Source organism: Acinonyx jubatus, chromosome A1, assembly GCF_027475565.1.
Source record: "Acinonyx jubatus isolate Ajub_Pintada_27869175 chromosome A1, VMU_Ajub_asm_v1.0, whole genome shotgun sequence".
Lineage (NCBI taxonomy): Eukaryota > Metazoa > Chordata > Mammalia > Carnivora > Felidae > Acinonyx > Acinonyx jubatus.
Window position 1 is genome coordinate 209162776 of NC_069380.1, and position 20137 is coordinate 209182912.

General features: G+C 43.9%; 1 protein-coding gene across 2 annotated transcripts in view; it reads left to right on the plus strand.

Annotated features, from left to right (window-relative positions):
* Nucleotides 1–298: 298 nt before the first annotated feature.
* Nucleotides 299–20137, plus strand: part of ADAMTS12 (ADAM metallopeptidase with thrombospondin type 1 motif 12) — a 325208-nt gene continuing 305369 nt past the window's right edge. The window contains exons 1-2 of one of the 2 annotated variants that reach the window (XM_027075102.2): nt 300–913; nt 8370–8731. In XM_027075102.2, the coding sequence (XP_026930903.2) occupies nt 787–913; nt 8370–8731 (489 nt within the window). In that variant the 5' untranslated portion in view covers nt 300–786. Of the gene's footprint in view, nt 914–8369; nt 8732–20137 lie in introns of both variants that reach the window. The other variant, XM_053201656.1, reaches the window with a different exon arrangement.

The following is a 20137-nucleotide window of genomic DNA, read 5'->3' on the forward strand; positions in this document are numbered from 1 at the left end:
CTCGTCACGTCTTTGTGGCGAAGAAGGGACTTGTCAAGCGTCGAACTACAAGCTTAGCTCAGGCCATTTCCCTCTGCGTGACTTGGCAAAGAGAGAAATTGCAGATTACTTTTAAAAATGGAAGTCTTAGCTTGCCTTGGAAGGGAATCCCAGAGACGTCTGGCTGAGCCAGGGGTCTTGGTAGAGCCAGGTCAGGAAAAGTTGGGAAACGGAGCCGGGAAGGACAGCCAAGGGGGCAGCACTGAGCTGGGGAGGGTGAGGGAGTGGGGTCCCCCGTGCCCCAGCTCGGCGCCCAGCACTCTCGGCCTGTATTTCAGCCAGGGAGGGCCGGCCTGGGGGGCCTCTCACTCGCCGTCCCGCCCAGGGCGGCTCTCCCGGGTCTCCCCGTATTTGGCCCGCGCGGCAGGGCTCTGGGCGGGGCCGGAGGAGCGCGGGGGTGGGAGGCCCGAGGAAGATGCGCGGAGTTGGCTGCGAGGCAGAGCGCGGAAGGCGGAGGGGTGGGGATCTTGGGTGGGCTGCCCCCTCCGCCCTGACCCGTTCCACGCCCCGCGGAAAGCGGGCGCTGCCAGTCGAATCGCTCCCCTTTCAGGAGGGAAGGGGGATCAAGGTAACTAGCCCCTTTCTGCTTAAAAAAGCCAAAGGAGATCGTGGGTAGCTTCGCAGCCGCTCCGTCCCACTCCTGGACCATGCACCCCTGCATCTTCCTGCTCGGCCACGGGCGAGGACTTGATTTCTTGAGCTGAGAGCTAAACCTCGTCGACTTTTCTTCTCCCCAACAACTGAATCATGCCATGTGCCCAGAGGAGCTGGCTTGCAAACCTCTCCGTTGTAGCTCACCTCCTTAACTTTGGGGCCCTTTGCTATGGGACACAAGCTCAGCCAGGCCCGGTGCACTTCCCGGACAGGAGGCAAGGTTAGTGGCTTTTCTTTATCTCCTTTGAAAACCGTGGTGGTGAGACGCGTGGAAAGTTGGTTGCTTCCCCATCCCCTCCCCCACTGGCTGAACTCTGCAAAGCCGTTTGGCTGAGTCGTAAGGAAATCTAGGCTGGGAGCTCAGTGACATAGGGTGTCTCGGAATTCATTGTTGAAGGTGGTGATTCCTTAATTCTTACTGAAAGGCGAGTATCCCGGATCTCTTTCACACCAACGCTGAGGCAGGAAAGACCCAAGTGATAGCTGGTAACGCCCCCCTTTTGTCTTCTCTTTCAATGCTGCAGTGTTTCAATCCTCTATTTTTCAAATTCTGAACACGGAAAATGATTTTTTTTTTTTTTTTTTTTTTTTTTTTTTTTTTTTTTTTGAGTTCCAATCGCCACTGGCAGTCATTGCAGTATTTTCAGTTAGTTTCAACTCTGGACAGGGGAAGGGAAATGTGATTCCGGCCCCCTGCTGAGTGAGTTTGGCTGTGTTTTGGTTTCCTGGAAAGATTAAGGCCTGTGTTTTAAAAATAATTGTTCTTTTGGGGGAGAATTTACCACCTTAGGGGCTCACCTTTCTCTGTCCTGCCTTCTTGATCACAGCTGGCTGCATCTCCTGAATGTCATGAAACTCATAATGCTATAGAAAACACTGGAAGAGGGTGTGATGACAGTTTGGTGTTATTTAAGCCTAACACCTTGAGCAGAGCGACACTGTTTCCTCTGCCTTTTTATTGGACTTGGAAGGGTCAGAGACACTTTCCCATTTGGTAGGGAGTTCCTTGGGCCGTCTAGGAGAAACAGAGCTCCATCAAGGCCTGAGTGGCTGGAGAAAGTTCCCTGCACCAAGACTGCTAAGGCACCCTGTATGTGTCAGTCCAGCAACCACTGACAACAGCCTTCTGGGGTTCAGGGACTGTTGTTACTGCCTCTGTTTTAAAGATGAGGAAATTTGGTAAGTTTATTGGCCCAGCTCATGGTGGAGTGAGGTTTTGAACCCAGGTAGCCTGGCTTCAGTGGCTGGCCTCTCAGCAATAATAGGGACAGCACACACATACACAGACACACACACACACACACAGACACATACACACTCACACACACACACACACACACACACACACACACACACAGCACTGCTTTAACATCCATTAAGTCCTGTGTTTGCTGACTGTGCTCCAGTCTTGAGAAGCTTCCCTAGCATTCTGACCCCCTTAATCCCCAAGACCACTTGGGTGGCAGACATCACGAGCTTGTCTTTGTTGAGGATTTCCACACAGGATTCTGCCTACGTTGCAAAGTTCTAATACTGCTGAAAGTTCATCTGCTGTGACTTCAAGAGCCATCAGAAACAAGTCCCTTTGCTTTCCTTGGAAGCTGGAGCCCAAACACCACCGGGGTTAGATGTCAATCAGCCAGCACTTGCTTGTGTAAACGGTCCAGATACAATCTCCCACCCCCAAGTTTAAAATAGCAGCGTTTGTTTTTCTTTGAAAAACAGCCCCTTTGTGAAAAGTCTCTCTTCTGGCAGCACAAACAAAGCCTGTGAGCACTTCCCAGGGCATTTGGAGATGATTTGGTTCAAAGACACACATTCTCCTGGGTTGGTTTGCAGCTCCCCTTGCTCCAGATCTACTTTGTAAGCGAATTCAGCTTGGTATAGAGCAGACACTACCGGGCTTTGCTCTCTCCTGTCTGGAAGGTGAGAGGTGGTTGTTTTCCTTGGTTACCATTGGCATTAGGTGCTGAGGGTATTTGATATTGAAAAATAGCTGTGAAGTGCCCTGAGTTTATTAGCAATGCGCAGATATTTAGGTTTTAAAAGCAATTTGTTTTTAAAAGACTTTTCTCCAGAATATTTGTTTTTAATCAACTCACCAGTGGATTTACAAGTAATCTGCATTTGGTACAACAGAAATTTCTGAGCAGGCTTTATTTAAAACTGAGTGGAGAGAGGGAGAAAAACTGAGGTGGGGGGGGTGTAGAGAAGGAGAGAGGTAGAGGGAAGGGATGAGAAAATTCTAAGGTTTCTTGGTAATAGGATGACCTGGTTTTTGCCCCAAATGACCAGCCTGCCATTTCACAATGAGCCAAACTCCCAGTTTCCATTTCTACTCTGACAACATTTTTGAATCGCACCCAAGTTCAGAACCTTTAAACTGGCAAATCACTTCATATATCATGTCTCCCATCCTTCTTTTTACAGATGAAGAGGGGGAGGGGCTAGGAGATGAGTCTGTCAGCACCTATTAAATGCCACGTCACCAGAGGGGTGAAAGGAATTACACAACATCCCACAGTTGGAAACGTTCTAGTCCCATATAATCATTAACGTTCTTTCTAGTTCTAAGGGTTGGGCAGAGGCAGGATTTTAGCCCTGGGAGGGAGCATGGAGGCAAATCCAATCTTTCTTGGGACCAAAAATGGCAGATTTGACAAACTCTGCCCAGTATTCTTTCCACATCGCTCACTTGTAATATAGATACACGTGCAGTGCCTTCCACAAGATGTCTTGGTTCCCAACTAAGTATCAGAACAATGGGAAATACTGCTCTTGTACACAGCATACTGCCTCTCTTCTACAGCCAGTGACAGCCCCTTGGGGTCCTTATCCCTTGTACAGTCTGCAAGTCACTAGCTGCTTCTGTGGTCTCTTTTGCTCCTGGCGACTCTGAAATCAACAGGGCAGGCACTTTATCCCGTGGTGGAGATATGCTTTCTGCTGCATGGGTTTTGCAAGAACACAAGGAGTGTTTCAAGACAAACGTTTCAAGCGTACTTCAAGACAAATGTTCTCGTCATGTATCTATGCTCTTTGAAAAAATAAGGAAGGAAATTATTTCATATATTCTCTTAAAAAATTTTTTTAATTATAATTTAATTTTAGTTATTTTAATTTTATTTATTTTTGAGAGATAGAGCACGAGCGGGGGAGGGGCAGAGAGAGAAGGAGACACAGAATCTAAAGCAAGGTCCAGGCTCTGAGCAAGCTGTCAGTACAGAGCCCGACGCTGGGCTCGAACCCACAAGCTGTGAGATCATGACCTGAGCCGAAGTCGCACGCTTAACTGACACTTCAGCGCCACCCAGGCGCCCCTCATATATTCTCTTAATGAAAGAAGAGACTTCACAATTTTAATATTTTATTTGTGTTAATTATCATAAGCAATTATGGTCTGGAGGTAGGTTGTCGTAGGGTTCGTGAGAAAATCCAACCTTGTGTGTTGTACTTTACAACTTTGAGGGGATCAACACTGTCCTCCACATTTTGACACATATAGTTTTCTATGATAAAAGTATATTTGAAAGGTTACAACAACCCGTGGAAGAGAATTATGAAAATGAACTATTACAGAATTTCATTGCGCTTTTTATTAAGAGTCTTAGAAATTTATTGTTCTCTAAGATAAAAATAATCAAAGTAAAGGGTAAGTATAGATTTAACCTAAGCTATAAAATCTGGCAGGTAAATATTCTCTCACCTCTTTCCTTTCTTTCTAAGCAGAGGGTGAAAGATCGCTTAGTGTTGTGTATTTTCAAAAGCACTTGTGCCAACAGGCTCACTCAGATTTCTCATGAAGTATCATCCATGTTTGTGACCAAGGGTTTCAAGTCTAATTTTCAATAAGGCGAATCCAAGTATTTAGGGCTTATAATGTATTTCCATAAACCTGCAGATGGTTATGTGATTACAGTGAGTCTCAGTCCCCTCCCCTCCCCCCAGCCCTGTTGATGCCCCACCTTGACATCTGGTCTCAGTGGTAGATGCTTGAGAAGCAGCAAAGGCAGAGGTTAGAAGGGTGGGCTCTGGGGTCAGATTGCCCCAGAATGAATCCTCACCCCTCTTCATTGTCTTTTTTTTTTTTAAACGTTTATTTATTTTTGAGACAGAGAGAGACAGAGCATGAACGGGGGAGGGTCAGAGAGAGGGAGACACAGAACCTGAAGCAGGCTCCAGGCTCTGAGCTGTCAGCACAGAGCCCAACGCAGGACTCGAACTCACGGACCGCGAAATCATGACCTGAGCCGAAGTCGGCCGCTTAACCGACTGAGCCACCCAGGCGCCCCCCTCTTCATTGTCTTTTTACAGTGGAGGGAATGAAGGCTAGATGAGGGATGCTTAATAATACCTGTCCCAGAGAACTGTAAAGATTAGACAAGACCAAGTTGATATACTCTAAATGCTGTGCTTAACCATAGAAATGGTAAACATGAGGAGCTCTTATTATTTCCTGACATCTTATTTCTCCATTCCTGTCATATCTCCTCTGAGCCGGGCTTTCTATTGGCCAAGGTCGTAGCTATCTCATCTTCCAAACTGAGTACCTACCGAGAGGAAGCCAAGGTGAGCATGGGATTCTCCTGTCTCTGCTTGGAGGTTACATCTATTTATGGCCATGGTGATCCTTGGTGGCCAAGTTTCTATCTTTAATACTAATAGTAGCTATGGAGTGCTATTTGTCGAGCACTCTTCTAAATCCATTACATATATTAATCCACTGGATCCTCAAAACCACTCTAGAAGGTAGGTAGATACTGTTATTACGCCCTTGTGTAGGTGAGGCAAGTGCAGTTGGGCCACCACATAAGTCACACCCCTTATGTACGTGGCCTCTTATTTCTGCCCACACTTATGGGCTGCCATGGCTTCACTGCTTGGTTTGCAGTCAAATGAAGAGGCAAAACTAGTCTTATCTCTTATTACTGTACATGATAAATAGGCAGTTATTATCTCCATTTATTGCTGTGCAAATTGAGGCGTCTTAAAGAAGTCAAGCCATTCTTTTCTTGTCAGATCATCATCCCTGGGGAAGGGGGGGCAGGGGGCGGTGGTAGTATCACTTCTACTAGGTCATACTCTCTGCCAAGTGCACTGCTTATGTATGCGAAGGAAAGTGGCTAAGAACGTGGCTTTGAAATAAGAACCGTGAGATTTCAATATGGATAATATTGCATATTGACTCTGTGCCCTCTTGTAGGCTCAGTTTCTTCATCTATGAAAAGGGAATTCACTGAATCTGTGAATCACAGGTTGTGTGGGTACTGAATGAGAAGAGACCTGTGGTACTTGGATCATAGCAGGTGGTCATGAAATGGTTACTGTGGTTATTATCATTACATTATTATATAGCCAGCTTATGTTGGCTTTCCTAAAAATCCATTAGATCAAAAGCAACTAGGTCAAAGGCTCTAAATTTGTTTGCTTCTTTATTCTTCAAACAATAGTTGCTAGAGCTTAGGCAAGCTTTTTCTTTCATTTTATGCTTTCAAAAATCATGGTGAGTTCTTTGAGATGTATGTTCAGAGACTGGTCTTATAAGGGACATGGAACTTCTCCTGAGAAGAGTCAGCATCTGGGCAGTGACCAGTCCAATGGGACTGCTGGTCCCATTGCAAGATGATGGCTATACTCCATTAAATAAGACTTTTTCTGCCCTTAACTTCCGTCCACTGCTCATCCTGGGGTAGCCAGAGGTGTTGCCATGAGTAGTAGAAGAGAAGAGTAACTGAGAATAATACTGTGGAAGTCAACCACATCCACCCTTGCCCCACCTAACCTGGCCTTTCCTCTCCTAAGGTCTGAACTTGGAAGGGCAGTGAAACTCTGATATTAAAGATGTCCAGATATTCCTTGGGGAGTAGGCAGTACAGAGGACTGAGTCAATTTGACTCCTAGGTCATGGCACACTAGCGTCATCATTTTGTGCAAAACCCCTTTCTGGTTTTATTTTTTTATGCATTTTTGTCCCCACTCCCATTCCTCCTCATGGAAAACCATTTTAATGGGTTCCATATGTATTTTTTTGCATATGTTCTGGCAGACTTTGTATTATTGTTTTTGTGTGCATGTATTTTCCATTGATGTAGATGGCTCTGCATTCACTTGTATTGTATCTTATTTTTCAGTGAACATTGTTTTTAAAGATTTTTCCATGTTGCTATGTGATCTATTGCTCCTAAGTGCTGCAATTAGAAGCAATGGGTCTGGATTTTTTTACACCTAAACATTGAGACTATTTACTAGTACCTAAGAGTGAAAACTCTGTGCTCTGCCCATATTTCATCCAAGGCAGAAGTGAACAATTTCACAAAGTGTGTTTGAAGGCAGTTGTCTGGCAGGGGGAGGGTGGGGTGGAGTGGGGTGGGGTGGGGGGAGGCTGTTTTATAAATGTATTCCATGAAGCCCAGTTCTTATAATGAACCAGCCACAAACATACTCCCTGATACAGCAACACGTTACAAGCCAGGCTGCCACGTGCAAGGTTCTAGGCTCCAGAGGCTTTGGGAATGAAGTGTGGTGAACAAAAGGCCTTGTAAAATGAGACCATTCTGGGAGCTACAGGAAGTAAGGCCTTGGGTGAGGGTCCAAAGGAGGGAGAAAGAACTTCAACCAGGGACTTTAAGTGAAAGAAGAGGGGGAACTGGAGTTGAGACTTAAAACATACATGGGAATGCACAGAGTATTGGTAGAAAGTGCAAAAGACACTGTAGCTGGGGCAGTAATACGAACAAAGCAACGCAAGCTAGAAAGTGCAAGAAATCCATCTAGGAGGTGGCAAGTGGAATTTGTTTCTCTCTCTCTTCCTCCCTTGCTCCTTTTCTTTTCTTTTCTTTCCTTTTTTTCCCTCTAAAGCAGATTAGTTATTTTACGAAGTGGCTACTGGTTTGCTGGAAGTAGCCTGTAATCCCGAGTGATGATTAGCCCCTGCTAGAGAGACTCCTTGTTATTCTCAAACATCAGAATGAAGAGGAGGGGGCGGGGACTTTAAACACAAACGAGTCACAAGGCGTGTGTCCCTGTGTGTGGCAGAGACGAGTGTTCCTGTCTAGCATTTTTTAAAGTGGCAGGGTTCATCTTACCCTTTTATTTTGTGTGTTTTGTAAAAATAAAAATAAACATCCAAGTTTCTTTAAGCAGCCTTTGCTACGTTGCAGAACACTTAGGCTGCAACGGGTGTGAAGTTTGTCAGAGTGTGTATGGTGGGTTAGCTGTTTTTTCATTTTCCCTCTAACCTGAGTTAATGGGAAGTTCCTGAGGCATTTAAGCTCTTTGTAATAAACAGCCAAGCTCTGTGATTTGTACTAATGAACTCAAGCCTCGAAATATGAAATATTCCTTATACTGACCTTGCCCCTTTCCTAACAGTACTCATGGATTAATTCTCATTTTAATCTGTCTCCCGCAAAGCCTCTGCCGTCCAGAGCTGTGCCTTTGTGTTGGTGCAGACTGCCACGTGTCGTCAAGGAGGGGCCCCGAGTCAATTTGAGTTGTTCAGGGAATTTACTGTTGACAGTACATGTGTGGTAGACACAATCTGTAAACTTCAAGTCAGCAGTGGTATTTTGCAATCTGCGAGCTGAGGTCTAAGTTCCAAATAGCAGAGCATTCACCTTGCCACAGACTCATCAGGGAATTCCCTCAGTTTTATTTTTCGTGTCCTTTTCTTTCAGCGCATTTTGTCAAGGCCCTGCCAGAATATCACGTGGTGGCTCCTGTCCGCGTAGATGCCAGTGGGCATTTTCTATCACATGGCCTGCGCCATCCCATCACCAGCGACAGGAGGAAGAGAGATTTGGATGGCCCAGAGGATCGGGTGTACTATAGAATTTCCCACGAGGAGAAGGACCTGTTCTTCAACTTGTCAGTCAATCAGGGATTTCTTTCCAAAAGCTATATCGTGGAGAGGAGATACGGAAATCTTTCCCGTGTTAAGATGGTGGCTTCCTCGGCACCCCCCTGCCATCTCAGGGGCACAGTTCTGCAACAGGGCACCAGAATCGGGGTTGCAGCACTCAGTGACTGCCAGGGACTGGTGAGTGCCCGGGTCTATCACTTACCTCCCTTCTCTGTCCCCAGGCCCCTATAGTCTTGTCCTGCATGTACAGCACCAGTGGGTTCACAGACACATTCAGCACATGCACATTGAACACTTGTGATGAGCGTGGTCCAGGCTGCCAAATGGGCTGGGGAGAAATGCAGAAAATCACATAAAAAGTGGATCGATCTGGGAGGTATGGAGAGTCAAGGCACTGAGGGTTCAGAGCAGGGAGGGTTCAACCCGGAACAGCATGGGAGGAGGGGAGGATTGGAGGTGGGTCTTCAGTCTCTGCGGCAGCTCTGAGGGTATTGTGACTGACTGGCTGGCTGGCCCTTTGGAGTTAGGAAAACCTGAATTTGGACTGAGAGGCTTACCAGTGGTGAGTAGCTGCTATGGCATAATGGCTGACTATGTGTACTTCGTAATCAGATTCGGTGTGGGAAGTTAGGCAGTCCGTTTATCCCTTTGTGCCTTTGTTTGCTCGTTTGTAAAGTGGAGATAATGACAGTACCCAACTCATAAAAAAAGGGTTGGCAAAGTATGGCCCACAGACCAAATCTGGACTGCCTCTTGTTTTTTATAAATAAAGTTTTATGGGAACACAGGTAAGCTCATGTGTTTATACTGTGTATGGCTGCTTTCAAACTACAACAGCAGAGCTCAGTAGTTGGGATAAGGACTGTATGGCCCACGAGGCCCAAAAATTGCTCTCTGACTTTTACAGAAAAAATTTACCGGCCCCTATAGTACAGTATTGTGAGAATGAAATGAATTTATATATATATATATAAAAATATATATATAAATATATATATATATTTATATACGTAAAACTTAGAAGAACGCTTGGTAAATAATACAGTCAATGGATGTTGGCTGTCATTATCATTTTTTTTTTATATTTCCGATATGCCAGGTACTGGAATGTGTCGTTTATGAGGTGGTTTATGTACATTGTCCTCTTCTGCCCCCCAACCCCCCATCTTTGTTATTTTTCTAGATGATGAAGCTTTGAGAAGTTGAATAACTTTATTGGGCAGTTATTTTGAGCCTGAGTCCTTCTACCCCTTACCAGGCACCCCCAATCCCCTCATCTCCCCTAGTTTTGGGGAACCACTAATCTACTTTCTGTCTCTGTTGCCTGCGTATTTAAAATCCTTGGTTTAATAAGCTTTTCAGGAGATTCTGATGCTCAGTAAAGTTTAAGGAGCACTGGCCCTGATCGAACATTAGGATCAACCCAGGAGCTTTTAAAAAGTACCCGTTCCCCACCCCTCTTCCCAGATGTTCTGATTTACCTGGTCTGAGGGTGAAGCACAGACATCAGTATTTTTTTAAAGCTCCCAAGAAAATTCTAATGTGTGGTAAATGTTGACAGCCAATGAATTAGTGTGAGCAGGCATTAATTAGCAATATTAGTCAATATTACTCTAAAGTGGCAGCTCTTCCCAAGTAATTCTAACATGCAGCCAGGGCCCAGAACCGCTGCTCTCAATTGCCCCGTCTTTTCCTCTTGTGCTTTCTAAGGGAGATTGCACACTGGTTAGCATTATGTCAGGCTTGGAAACAGAATGCTGGGAGCTTTTCAATTTCAAATGGCCCCAGGGAGCAGAGCAAAGTACCATGTGGGCATTTTCAGATTCAGATTCCAGATTCATTCTAAGTACAGGAGCACAAAGAAGCAAATATTAACTAATGGACTGATGTGGTAGCCAGGATGATGGAAACTTTTAGATTCAAATCACTAAATGATTTTGTCAGAAGAACCAATCTACTGGGATTAGTTTTGAGCCTTTCACACAGAATTGAACAGTTAATGATAGTTATAAAATAAGCCGTAAAATCCAAATGAGTTTCTTTCCTTCCTGTGAGCATACGAACTGGCTGGCTTCAAGTTCATTTGCTCGTGTGCCGTCATCGTCAGTGCTTTTCATCAAAAGGATAGTGGTTGGCCTTGTGTCTGGTTTCCCCGATCACTTGTCTGGGATCTGACCTCTGGGATATTTATTTTCCTTTTCACCAAAACAGAACCCCACAGTCAAATTCACAGGATGGCAGGCTTAGGATGTATATTGGCTTTTAAGCCCCTCACCATTCCTAAGGACAGAGGTGGCATTTGGGAAAGCTTTCTGAGGAAGAAAACACTGTCATGTAGAACAAGACATGAGCTTTTCCTTTCTCTGGCTCAGGGCTGGCATATTCTTTGCTTTAGATATAGCCATCGTAATGCTGGAGGCTGTGTTCTCTTAGAGTTGCCTAAAATTTAAGGTCTATTTAGTGTCCCTTGGAGCAGGCTCAGATGGTTGCGGACTGAAGACCCAAGAAAGGTCACTCATGACAGGGTGTGGGATGGCCTCCTTCCTCCATTTAATACCTTCCACACACCTCTGGTCCCCATCCTCTTGGGAGCTGCTCTCAGACAGTCAGCCCATGTCCTGCCCAGCAGCCCTTCCTTGGTCATCTTTAACATTCTCACCATCCTCTCCTCTGAAGTCTTTATAACCTTAAAGTTACAGAATTTTTTTTTTGAACAGTTTAGTTGATTTGTTCCATTCTAAGTTTTTTGATGGAGAGACTGTGTTGTTTAATCAATTAGACTTAGAATTGATCCTCAGTGGGAGTCATTACCTGTGAGAATTCCAGTGGGGTGGTTTTGGATTTGCTATTGCCAGGGACCCTATCGGATTTGCTCCAGGCTACTTTGTTGTTAGTATTTCAGCTGAGATTTTCTGCAAAATGTTATCCTGCACATTTGTGTATGATATGGGACTGGGGTTCAGATTCTTCATGGGTACCCCACCTCCACCGAGGGCTCAGTCTAGGCTCCCAGATACCTGAGTCAGTAAATATTTGTAATGTTTTTATTTTAATAAATATTTTAAATTTTTGTTCACAGTCAGGGACAGTATTTCTCAGCTCAGGCTTTATTAAAGTGAATATGGTTTTTGGCTCTATCCTAAACCCTAACCTCAATTCCCACCCCTACTGGAGAATTAGATCCTGACCCGAATCCAAATAGCTCTCTTTCTCAGGGGCCACTCAGCTTTAACTCCCCCTCAACTCTCTTTCCTTTTCCCTTTTGGCACCTTGAGATTTCCTTTCTTGATCTGAGCTCAACGATGGATTACAATTTTCAAAGAGCTATTCTTAGTTTTTTTTTTTTTTTCAGTTAAACTTTTTATTTTGAGATTGTTGTGGATTCATATGCAGTTGTAAGAACGAATACTGAGAGATCTCATGTACCCTTGACTCAGTCCCTCCCAATGGTAGCATCTTACAGAATTACTGCACAGTATCGTAGGCAGCAGTTTGACATTGATATAGTCAAGATGCCCAACATTTCTATCACAAACAGTTCCTCATGTTGTCCTTTTACAGCCGTACACATTTCCTTCATGCCTCTCTCCCCTCCTTATGTGTACATTTTGTATCTAAGTCATAATCCATTCTGAGTAAATTGTTGTATTAAGATGTGAGACTTAGGTAGAGGTTCATTCTCTCTCTTCTTTTCTTGTGGCCTATGAGTGTCTAACTGCTCCAGCACCATTTGTTTTAAAAAGGCTAACTTCCCTCCTTTGAATTGTTTCTACGTTTGTGAAATTCATTTGGAGATATTTTTGTGAGTCTGAGTTTTGTGTTCTATTCCATCAATAGAATCTTTATTGCTATAGCTATATAAGTAGTCTGGAAATCTAGTGACTGATTCCTAACATTTTATTTTTTCCCAAAATTGTGTTCGTAATTCTAGTTCCTTTGCCTTTCCATATAAATTTTAGAATAGTCTGACCACAAAAATTTGCTGAGATTTTGGGAATTATATAAACTTATATATAAACTCGTAGAACTGACGTTTGTTACAGTTAGTCCAGTCAATGAACAGGATAAGTTTCTTCCACTTCTTCCCATGAGACCTATCCAGGTTGACTGGTTGGAGTAAAAGGTCCGTGATGCTTGGTTTTCTCTCCTTCCCAAGGTGAGAATTCTATAGCTCCTTAGAAGGGATTCTAAATCTCACTCTGATGGCATTTCTCACCAGGAAATCTCCCAGACATTGTCCTCGAATGTATCACCCATTAGTTGGGCTGTCCTTATGGACCAGTGGGCTTATCTCACCTGTAGGGTAGTTAGTGTGAATAGAGAATGAGGCTGTTAAACGAACTGTAATAATTGCTTTGTATTTTTTTAATTTACTTTTCTGCGTCAGAGAATTTATTTGGGGAAAAATCAGTGAAACCGTTTTTGCAAATCTGTTCCCTTTGTTTGTTTACTCATATTTATTCTTGAAGTATTCTGGTTTGGAGAGTTTTTTTGATTCTAAATCAGATAGAATGATAGTTTCTTCTGCGCTGAGCCTCACTGTCTCCCCCACTGCTGAAAGATGGTGCCTGGCGGGATGACCACATTTTATTCACAGGTGAGATTCTGCTTATTGATTCAGAGCATGTTTGGAGAAGAGTCTTCTGTGCTGTGACCTAAGTTTCTATGCCTCATTAGTATGATCTATGATTTCTTTTCAGTTTGAAGAATTCTAGTGTCTAAACACTTTTTATAGGTTTTTAAGTGTCCAACCTGTCTCAAAAGTTGTAGCAAGAACCTTCATTTCAGTGACTGCCTTAACCCCCTTGCAAACTACTCCTACACAAAAACATGGGTAATTACGTTAGTCAGCCCTGCCTATTTCATGCTGTTGTAGATAACAGCTCTAAGTACTTTTGAAAAGTATCCAGTTCTCTTGTTGGCTTAGTAAGAGTAACTGAATCTCTTCACCTACCTTGTTGGGGCACCTCATTAAAACTGCTCTAGTCAGGTCATCAGTGAACTTTGTGTTGCCAGTGGGTGCCTCTCGGTTTTCACTGTACTTATGTTTCAGCACCGTTTGACACAATTTCTATTTTTATGTATTTTTTTTCTCTGGGTTTAAGTGGTACCGCATTATTATGGTTTTACTCCTCCCTACCACCCTGAGAGTTCTGTCTCAACATCCTTTGTTTCTTTCCATATCTTTAACTACTAGAGTGCCCCAGGGCTTTGTCTGTAGCTCCCTCTTCTCTAACTTCATCCTCTGTTAGGTGATCCTGACCAGTCCCAAATGGTGTCTACTCCTCTGTCAGTTTATCTGACCATCTGTCCTTTGGTTCATTCATTATCTATCATTATCATCTATCTAATCATCTATTTGTATGATTATCTATTGTGTCTGTCTATCTATCTATCATCTATCTATCTATCTATCATCTATCTATCTATCATCTATCTATCTATCTATCATCATCATCATCTATATCATCTAGCTCTATCTCTGTACATGTATGTGAATAACTACTAAATTTATGTATCTAACTCTGATGTTTCCTTGCAACTCCAACTGTATTTGCCATTTCCACATGTATGCCAAATAGGAATCTCAAATATGACATGTTCATAGCAATGCTCTTGATTCCCTCCTCCTGCCATTTTCCCCATTGTTGTATGTGTCAACTTTATTCGTTCAGTTGTTCAGCCAAAACCCATGGACTCATCCTATGGTTGACTCATCTCTTTCTCTCCTACTCTGTATTAATTCTTATCAGCAAATCCTGTCAGCTCTTCTTTCAAACTATGTGCAGAATCTACCCCTCTTATCACTTCCACATTCTCAACAGGGGTAGTTTTGTCCTATAGAGGACATTTGGCAATGTCTGGAGATATTTTTGGCTGTCACAATTGGGGAAGGGATGACTACTTCGGGCTTCTGGTAAGTAAAGGCCAGTGATGTTGGAAACTTTCTACAAACCACAGAATGACCCTCCCCGACAAAGGATTGTATGGTACAAAATGTCAATAGTTTCGAGGTTGAGAAACTCTGCCCCAGTTCTAGTCACCACTGAATTGACCTCCCAAGTGGTTCCTCCACTTCCTCTCAATTCCCTGCAAGCCATTTCTCACGTAGTGGCCAGATTGGACTTCTAAACACATTTCTAGAGCAGTGCACTCTACTGCTTAAAATCTCTACTTATTTCCCATCATAGCAGAATAAAATCCGAATGTCTTGTCTTAGCTTCCAATATCCCTCTGGCCTGGTCACTGTTTACCTCCCTGGCCTCCTGCCCCATCACCTTGCCCTCCAGCCACACTGACCTTTCTGTCTTTCAAATGTACCAAGCACACTCTGGCCTCATCGCCTTTGCATTCATGTTCCCTCTGCCTAGAACACTCTTCCCTCAGATTTCTACCTAGCTGCTCCTTCTCGTTGTTTAGATCCCAGCTTATGATCTTCCCTGACCACTGAATCTAAAGTAGAAACCTCCAGTGTTCTACCACATTGCCCATTTTATTTTTAAAAAGAACCTATGATACCTGATGTTTTCTTTTATTTTTTGCTTAACTTTTCTTTTCCTCACCCTGTCTTGTTCACACATGTTTAGCTATGTTAGATAGTAAACCTTCAGTGAATACTGGCTGAATGGATGGATGTGTTTGTTTCAGCATTTAGCCTTTTACTGCCCCAAGTTTTTGTAGACCTCCCCCAGGCTGTGGCTTCACAATGAGATTATATTTCCTCAATTACCCAAACAATGACTTGAACACCACCTATTGACTTCTATGGTACAGTCTGCTTAAATGGTCCCTAAATCACTTCTAGTGGGTTCCCAGGGCACTGGCTCATTGTGGCAGTGTGATGTTGCTCTGCTCTATGGCCCTCTTGGGTTCATCACCCTAAGAGCATTGTGACTGGCACTATCATGTTGACTTTGGGAAGAGGACACTGTTATCAACTTTGTTATTCTCTTCTGAGCCTGGGTCGGGCCTTTTCTTAGTTCTGTAAAGCACATCAGATTCCAAACTGTAATTATCAGTAAGACTTTTTGGAAAGTTTGCATATAAAGGGAAGGAAGGTACGATACAAATAACAACTTAAAACTTCTCTTCACCTTGGCTGTGCTGAGTGTAGGCTGAGTTTCAAAAGGGTCTCTAACCAAGCACTTGGCCTTTTGATACGTAGCAAAGATCACCCCACCAGCAATCTCCTTGCAAAAGGGTGCACTGAAACAGAATTCTTTACTGAGTCCTGGGCCCAATCATGAAGCCTCTGAGAAAGGAGGAAAATTTCCCCACCCCAGGCTGAGTCTCATCTTTGTTTCTCGTGCTTCTTCTCAGGTGTTTCCTGCAAGGAATAGCTACTTGCTTCATGGGCAACCGCAATCTAAAGCAGCTGGGCCCCACAGGGTACTTTGTACATAGTAAACCCCACAAAAGTGCCCTATCAAGGGGAGGGTGGAGGCCTGAAATCCAGATCAGGATCTGCCAACTGAACCAAATCCCAGTTTCAAGACGAAAAGAGGGTTTGTTATAAACCCTTTGCCCAAAGTGGAGCATCTTTTTGTAATTTGTCTACCTAGATGGGTGCTGTTTAAAATTCATCTGTCTGAAAGGGACACCTTTTAAAATTTCATCTGTCTCTCTTGCACACCTTCTTGCAATTTGCATACATGTATGCTACTGCAATAGTCACGGAGCCCCTTCCCCACAGGATTTGGCCTGGCTCTGTGGCTCACGGATGACAGTCACATGGGGACACAGTCATCCATCACCAGCATGTTTCCCAAAGCCTAAGGTACTCGGTTTCTTGCAACAGGTTGGAGAGGTGGGGAGTTTATGTGCATTAATAACAGATCCTTTTCCATTGAGGTATCGCAAGTCTCGGCCAGTGCTTTTTCCCAATCTCTCCTTCAGTTCAAGGTGAAGAACAGTCTGTGTCCAATTCCTGAAACTATTGGGCTCTTTGTTTCTGATCTGCAGTGAACAACTGCTTGAGCTGGAAGACAAGGGAGGAGGCCTTTTCAAGAAGAGAGAGTTAACATAAATGCTCAGATCTTATCAGGCTGTCTAGAGAAAAACAGTTTCTCCCATACAAATGCACAAATTATAGTGAAACGTTTCTGTTGAAACATATGCCCAATAGCGATTCTGAAGGCATCCTTCTGTTTCCTTGTTTAGCTATCTTTACATTGAGGTGAAGAGAATTTTAATTTTTGTCATCCAAACAAACGGAAGGTATGCTCCAAAAAGAAACTGAATCTTAGGATGTAGGACAGTAGGAAGCTTTGGAATTGTCTTCCAGCTTCTACTAGAAAGATACCAGTTTTTGCTGGGATAGGCTGTTACATCATTTTAACTTTGTAAACGTTGTTAGATTCTAATTTTCCCAAATCCTAGAATTAAGTGTTCTCGTGTTTTGCTGTGTGAACGCTGTAAATGAGATCAGTGGCATTTAAAACTCTATGCGCTATGATGGTGCCTCCTTTGAGAGAGGGGTGCGCTTCACTCCACATTACTCCCTCAAAGGCAGTTCAGTTCTTGGCCCAGATGGAAAGTTCTGCCAGTTCCTTTTCCACACAAGCAAATAACATAACCATCTCTGCCCTCTTGTTCTTGAACTCCGGCTGCAGCCCAGGGTGATGTAGCTGACGAATGAAATCCACTGGCAGAACTCTGTGGGAAAACTCCCAGAGTGGCTTCTGGCCTTGCTTCCTGATCTGGAACTTTGTGGCTCCTTTGCCGAAAACAGTCGTTTGAGTTGTGGGATGCCTGTGTGTCAGGTTTTGGTGCTCCTCGCCAGGAGGGAGAGAAAGTAATGCTCTGTGTATCCCCTAACTCTGCTCCCAGGCTGAGGAATTCCTTGTGACCCCTGACGTTTGGGGGTTGCCTGGTCAGACCCATGATTACTCAGACGTGAGACTTTGGAACTGGCTGGCGGGAGATTTGTCCCTATCGGTGCTTTGTGTTACAGGCTCATAAACATGAGCGTTATTTTCTCCCCTCCTCTTTTTGCATCTTTCCACTTCTTTTTCAATTTGGCAGGTTCATCTTGTGAGTTCCCAGCATGATGGATTGGAAATGAGAGAACTGAAGAACGTATACTTCAAGAAGCAGCATTGTTTTCTTTCTTTGCTGGATCTTGAATTAGGGACCTTCTCTGTGGGCCAGGTATAGGTCAGGAGAAGGAATGACCCTCATCTTATGGGAGATAAGAGGCCAGAGCTCTGTTTGTTATTGGGTTAATTACTTGACTTATGGGTCCACACAAATACAGATACAGATGTCACTCCCTTCTCCTGTATATCTCTTCTCTGAAGTCTTTATTTTGAACCCCATTTCTGTTTTCATTACAGTCACTGAAGATGGGTGTCCGGAGTTTCCCACTTGATGTTCATAGATTAATATTTCTCTCCTTTTTTGATCGAGTACGAGTCACAGGTCCAGGAAGCTTAAATATTAGCTTTCAGAAAGCTCTAGTTCCTTTCAAAAACATTTCCATTGACTAACAGATATTAATAAGATCTTTGAAAAATGAGAAAATAGGAGGCCTGGGTTTTAGGTTTTGTAACTGAAAAACGTTTTACTTGCTTGTTGGAGATGGTTTTTCAGTGTGACATAACTAATTTATTTTTGGCTGGACGGTCTGTGTTAGAGAGCCATAGCAGGTCTGTGGAGACTTGGCATGTTTTTCATACAGAGCAGTCCCACTGGATTTGGGAGTCAGAGGAGCTGGGCTCAAGTCCTAGTTCAATACTAACTAACGATGTGATGTTAGTTGAGATCCTTTGCCTTTTTGGGTCTGCTAGTTGAGTGGATTGGGTCCTTGCTACTAAATGTGTGGCCCATGGACCCTCAGATATTTGCATCACCCGGGAACTTGTTAGTAATGCAGATTCTCAGAGCCTACACCCTGACTTGCTGAATCAGACCTACATTTTAATAAGAGCCCCAGGTAATTTGCATGTGCATTAAAAGTTGACAGGCATTGACTCACCAAACCCAGAGATACTAGTTCTGTTTGAGTTCACCCTTTTACATATTGCATCCTTCCTGCAAATTGTTGGCCCAAATATCTAGTGAAGCTTAGAAACAATAGGGGGGGGGGGATGCTGTTGTTCTAATCAATGTTGATGGATAGAAGGGTGGAAGAGGAATCTTAGAAAATGCAATTCAAAAAAAGACCGAAAAGATACATGAGACCTGGGAGCCAAATGAGGCAGGTGATGGTGGCCAGATATACTCTCCATCATCCTTTGCTGCTCTTCTGACTTCCACAGCATTTAGCTCTATTAGAACCCTTGTCCTTGACATGAACAGCTCTTACCAGGACAGCTTCCAGTCGTTCTCAGGTTATTTGATCTCATCTCATACTCTGGTGAGTATGCTAAGCAATAATCTTTTGTTTTGGTGTCTTCATCTAAGCTGTTGAGAAGAGGCTTTCTGGGCCCTCCAAAGGCTAGGAGGGACAATAACAACCAATACATTTAGACTTTCATTTCCACTCCCAAGGGGATGGAGCCTGGTTGATGCTAAGTTTGGGTTAAGAACGAGGAAACCTTAATGTTTATAAATATTCCCTTAAGAGACTGTGAGTGTGGAGTTTTCCAGGATGTTCAGGAAAGTCTAGGAATAAAAGGGCAATGGCAAAGCAAAGATGGGGCTTTCCTCTCAGCCCTGGGAGGACACTATCCATGCAGAGAGGACCACTTATGTCAGTGCACCCCACAGTCAACAGGGACAGGAGCCCCAGCCTCCCCTCCTGGTCCAGACCACTTACTTCCATTAAGTTCTATATCCTTGACTAAATACACTGGGGTTTTAGAGAAGCTGTGCATATGCTTCTCTTTCTACTCCCCACAAACCATCTGGTAACACCACAGTTGTCCTGTTCCCCTTCTTCAGTGATTACACTTGGTTTTTTGCTTTTAAGGCTTTTCAAAATAGTCAAATACGGAAAATCTTCGTCTAAACACACACGTTACAAAAATACGATCTTCTGAGATTTCCCAATAGTGTATGTTGTTGTATTTGTTTATTTCCCTCCTTGAGGCATTTGAAGTATTCATTGAAAGAAAAAGACTTTGGGGCGCCTGGGTGGCGCAGTCGATTAAGCGTCCGACTTCAGCCAGGTCACGATCTCGCGGTCCGGGAGTTCGAGCCCCGCGTCAGGCTCTGGGCTGATGGCTCAGAGCCTGGAGCCTGTTTCCGATTCTGTGTCTCCCTCTCTCTCTGCCCCTCCCCCGTTCATGCTCTGTCTCTCTCTGTCCCAAAAATAAATAAACATTGAAAAAAAGAATTTAAAAAGAAACAAAAAGACTTTCAGGGGCACCTGATCGGTTCGGTTGGTTAAGCGTCTGTCTCTTTGTTTCAGCTCAGGTCATGGCCTCACGGTTCATGAGCTCGAGGCTCGAGTGGGGCTCTGTGCTAGCAGCTCAGAGCCTGCTTGGGATTCTCTGTCTGCTCTCTCTCTGCCCCTCCCCGACTTGCTTGTGCTTGCTCTCTTTCTCAAAATAAATAAACAAAAAAAAAGAAGTGACTTTCATACCCCAGCGTGTCCTATACCAGACCCACTGTCTCTAATTCAGTCTCATTCCCACTTAC